Genomic DNA, 4808 nt, shown 5'->3' with positions numbered 1-4808 from the left:
TTCCTTATACTTTCTGCCAAATCACACAAGAGCGATGTATTTTTAAAAATATATTGACATGCCGCATAGCACAGGGATATCAGCTTGGTGCTTTGTGACCGCCTGGAGGGGTGGGATAGGGAGGGTGGGAGGGAGACACAAGAGGGAAGAGATATGGGAACATATGTATATGTATAACTGGTTCACTTTGCTATAAAGCAGAAACTAACACACCATTATAAAGCAATTATACTCCAATAAAGATGTTAAAAATATATATATATATTGACATGAACTTTTATCCAAGGTTGTAGTCTTCCATGTAGTGTTCTTCATACATCATTGCATCTAGAAAATGAACTTCATATGCTTGATTCCATAAGTTTTGAAGAAAACCATGATAATGAGTGCCCACAATCCCAGAATAAAACCCCCAGGAGGATGCCAATCTTTCAGCTTTGGTTTCTGCAAAACAAGGATGACATTATAAATTTAACAACAGGTAAATAAGTCAACAAATAAATAAATAAATAAAGATAAAATAAATACTGGTGGAAAATAGGAAATTCACAGGTTGTACTTTCAGGCAGAGTAATTTAGACAAATTAAATGTACTGTCAGCCTTCCCTATCTGCAGGTTCCACACACAGATTCAACCAAATATGGAATGAAAATATTGGGGGAAAAAATTCCAGAAAGTTCCAAAAAGCAATTTTAAATTTCACACACACCAGAAACTATTTACACAGGATTTACATTATATTTACAACTATTTACATAGCACTTACATTGTATTAGGTATTATAAGTAATCTAGAGATGATTCAAAGTGTCTAGGGAGGATGTCTTAGGTTATATGTGAACACTACACCATTTTATATAAGGGACTTGAGCATCCACGGACTTTGGTATCTGCAGGGGTCCTGGAACCAGTCCTGGAGGACTGTATTTGGAAAGCAACAATGGTAAAGACTTGAAACAGGGTAAATATCTCAAAGTGGTTCTTACAAAGATCAGTTTCAAATGATCTTTAGATAGGGAAGGCCCTATCTTTTGAGGGATCTTTTGAGGGAAGGCCCTCAAAGAGGCCTTCCTTGACTACCCTATCCAACATGTCTTTTCACCCAAGTTATTCAGTAGCCTAACAGTCCTTTTTCACTTTGAATTTATATAGTCATTAGTTTGTTTTACTTGTCTCCCCTATTAGAGGATGACTGTCTATGACGGTCATCTTGTTATAGTCCTAGCACCTACCTGCCACAGTGCCTGGCATATAGGAGACACTACATTATATCGAGTAAATATTCAGATATTCAACAAATATTTGGGGGGCCAGTGAGTTTGGTCATATTACTCCCTTGAGGAGTAATATGCTCCTTATTCTATTCTTCCTATTCAAAGCTCACTAACTCAAATGCCAACTCCTCCAGATTTTCCTGGATGATAAATTCTTTTCTTTGAATCTGGAGCCCCTTCTATTTTTACTCCTATCTACTATTATAGTTATCTTTATCATTTATCTCCCTGCAAACTTCCAGGGACAAGGTCTGGCTGAGTCCATTTTACATGCCCTTCTCCATTCCTTACCCTTCAACATCCAGCCAAGTGTCTTGTGTGTTTCTTTGGCCAGCAAAGAAAGGCAGACCAGTCTTCCCCATTTAGTTGTCATTTCAACAGCTACATTATGACCCTGAAACTGAAGGTCTGTGACTACGATCTCTTTATGAGTTCTACTTCCTGAATTACTAGCCAAGATTGTAAGGACAGTTATAAGAATCCTATTTTAGAATAGACTAAAGTGAAAAGAAACTGTAATCTGAAATTTGCTTTAGTCACCATGTAAACTAGATCCCAGAAAGGCTCATAAATCTCTTAGAGGTTTCCACATCTTATACTTTGGTTTTTCCCCTACATAAGCAGGACACCTAATGCTCTTCACTCAATCCTCAAATCATCACAGGGAAAGGAAGGAAGGAGGGAGGGAGGCTGTTATCATTTCTTGTCAGGATTACTGAAATAGTTTCCTAACTAGTTTCTCTTCCTCCAAGCTTCCCTCTTTTCCATCTGTCAACCATAGCGCTGCTAGACACATATTTCCAAAATACAAATATATATCTGTATAATATATATTTGCCATACATAATGTATGCATTTATGTATTGTTTGCCTTAGGCATATTACTTTTATTATTTAAGAAATTAAGTAAATAATTTACAAACCAAGGCATGTTGTGGTGTGGTTCAAAGAGCATGGGATTTAGCATCAGCTGCCTTGGATTCAAAGTTTAGTTTTAATGCTTAAAGCCTGCCAAGCCACTACTCCACACTGAATTTCTGAATCTGTAAAATTAGGGCATAGTAACACATACCTCCTAGGAATGAATAAATGCATAGTTACTGCAATGATGTAGTTTTGAAAACGTATCCTATAATTACACGTTCCTACCTAGAAAAGTGATAATATGAAACTCAAAGTACTTTTTAGATGACTTTCATTTGTGTTTGCCAGTTATGAGGAAGAATGTTTGAAAAAAAATATGATTTTTAAAATTTTAATTTGTATAACTTTCATCAATTCAAAATTAACTTATCAAACTAACAGAAGAGAAATCCACCTTAATATTTTCATCTGGATCAATAATGCTAGAGTTTTAGGAGTTTTTAATCAAATGCTTAATAGGAACTGAACTGACAATGTTGTTTACAGTGGTTACATTCCACTCTCACTGCCATGTCTACACTCATCCTCCACCACTCATTCCAGAAAACTCCCCAAACACCCCAAAGATTAATCCCAATGTTTCCTCATGTTACTTTCTACTCAAGTCTACAATGGCTTCTGATCATGTGTGATGACAATGATGACAAAAGTACCTTCCCTCTAGTATCTTACAAGATGATAAGCTCAGTGGTTCTCAAACCATTTCAGATGGTTTGTAAGCTCTTGGAACGTTGTGCAACATTGTGAAAAATCTTAATTCCAGTGGAAAATCTATAATAATTAATATAAAACAAAGTTATATTAAAGATAGGTAATGTAAGTATCATAAGCATGTGACATGAAAAAACAAGTGAGTGAACTAAACATGATTAACTATTGCTCAGTTTTTGTCCTGTTTATTTTCTACTAGTCAAACACTGGTAGTTCACACCATTACATCTTAAACTTAGCAGCCAGAAATAGTTGCCAGAGATAAGACAACTATAGCTCCTTTAGAAGTAACTATCATTTCTTCAAAGATAGCTATTTCGATCTGTTATTCCAAAAACTGTTTCAGAGAATTCTGGAGGCATTGCTTCCTGATCCTTTAGCCAAACATGTCCAACATTTAGACCACTGATGCCCAGGAGAGGACAAGAGAGAAAAGCAAAGTGCTAGAGCTGTGGTTTGCCAACAGCAAACTTTGAAAGCAATAATGGAGGACTAGGAAATATATGTTATTACTCCAAAATTATTATGGAGTGATGTATTTATTCACATTACAACACTGTACAAGCTAACAAAAGTAGCAAATCTCACCCTTTAAAAAACTATTATTTGTGGTTGCTATATTTTTTATTGGATATTCATTACATATATTTGATTAACAAAAAATGGAAAATGAATTATTAATTAAATACAGTTTGGACTCTTAGCTTAGCATGGCATCCATGTAGAGACCTGCCAGTGCAGCTGCTGCCATCTTCTCAGGAAAGGCACAGAAAAAGGCACAGAAAGAGACAAGAGTTCACTCTATCAAAATTAATTTAACCTCTGATAAGAACCCTCAATTTCACTATCTGTAAGTCCAGAAACCAGGTCTAGAAACAAATTAATGGCGGCCCAGTTTTCTGAATAGTACACAGGGTTAAAGGATTGCTTTGCTCTGTGAAACACAGTAATTCTGTCAGCTGAGAAAGGGACTTTAGCTCTCTCCCTTTTTCTGTCTGCTGTTTAAGAGAAACAGTGTTGCCGTAGTAGAGGATGGCTTTATGAGGCAGCCAGAGCAGTGCAACTCATTCCCAACTGACCAGTGGCAAACGTCTTTATACATCCATTTAAGTACAATTCCTAGTAAGGAGCATGTGAGAAGGTAGGGTTTACTGCATCTAAGAATGGTTTACTGCATCTGAGAAGGCTCAATATCCAAATGAAAATCTCTGCAAAGAAGGGAAAATACAGGAAAAATTCTTTTAAAACATATGTTAAGAAATATGGTTTTTCCACATACTTCACCTTTTTAAACTGTCCAAAAACCAGGCATACATAGCATGGTAGCAGATGATCCTAGTTTAGTTTAGCAAAACCACATTTGATGACTGGTTGCCAGTCACTTGGGAATGTCTAACAACTATTCTTCAGATGAGGATCTGAAAAGGCATTCAAATCAAAGTAGACAGAGAGAAACGTCCACATGCTCTGTTGGCAAATACTAACAGAACTCTAAGAAAAAGAGAAAAAAAACATGATGAGGTCCATGAGTAAAAATACTCCCACACATGAAGAAATATCCTGAAGACAGAGAGAACATATCTCTGAATAGATTTAATAAAGAACCAAAAGATAATTTTAAAAAAATTTTATTTGACATGGACTTGAATAAAAATGCACAAGAAGCCAAAACCAAATGAATAGTATAAAGAGAAAAATAATACAAGATACAAGGACAATAGGTTGAGATAAAAAGGGCACAGATACAATTTGCAACAGCAAAATTAAAATCTATATTGACAACAAAGATAGTGTCCAAAGCACATCTCTGAGTCCTTCATTCACCAAACTGTGGTAGAGGGCTTCCCTGGTGGCGCAGTGGTTGAGAGTCCGCCTGCCGATGCAGGGGATGCGGGTTCG

General features: G+C 36.2%; 1 protein-coding gene across 1 annotated transcript in view; it reads right to left on the bottom strand.

Moving 5' to 3' along the window:
* Positions 1–257: 257 nt before the first annotated feature.
* Positions 258–4808, bottom strand: part of PIGK (phosphatidylinositol glycan anchor biosynthesis class K) — a 135613-nt gene continuing 131062 nt past the window's right edge. The window contains exon 11 of the mRNA XM_007458721.1: positions 258–444. Within this exon, the coding sequence (XP_007458783.1) occupies positions 328–444 (117 nt within the window). The 3' untranslated portion in view covers positions 258–327. The remainder of the gene's footprint in view (positions 445–4808) is intronic.

Source organism: Lipotes vexillifer, unplaced genomic scaffold (assembly GCF_000442215.2).
Source record: "Lipotes vexillifer unplaced genomic scaffold, Lipotes_vexillifer_v1.1 scaffold419, whole genome shotgun sequence".
Classification (NCBI taxonomy): Eukaryota; Metazoa; Chordata; class Mammalia; order Artiodactyla; family Lipotidae; genus Lipotes; species Lipotes vexillifer.
This window is presented reverse-complemented; position numbering and strand designations above follow the sequence as displayed.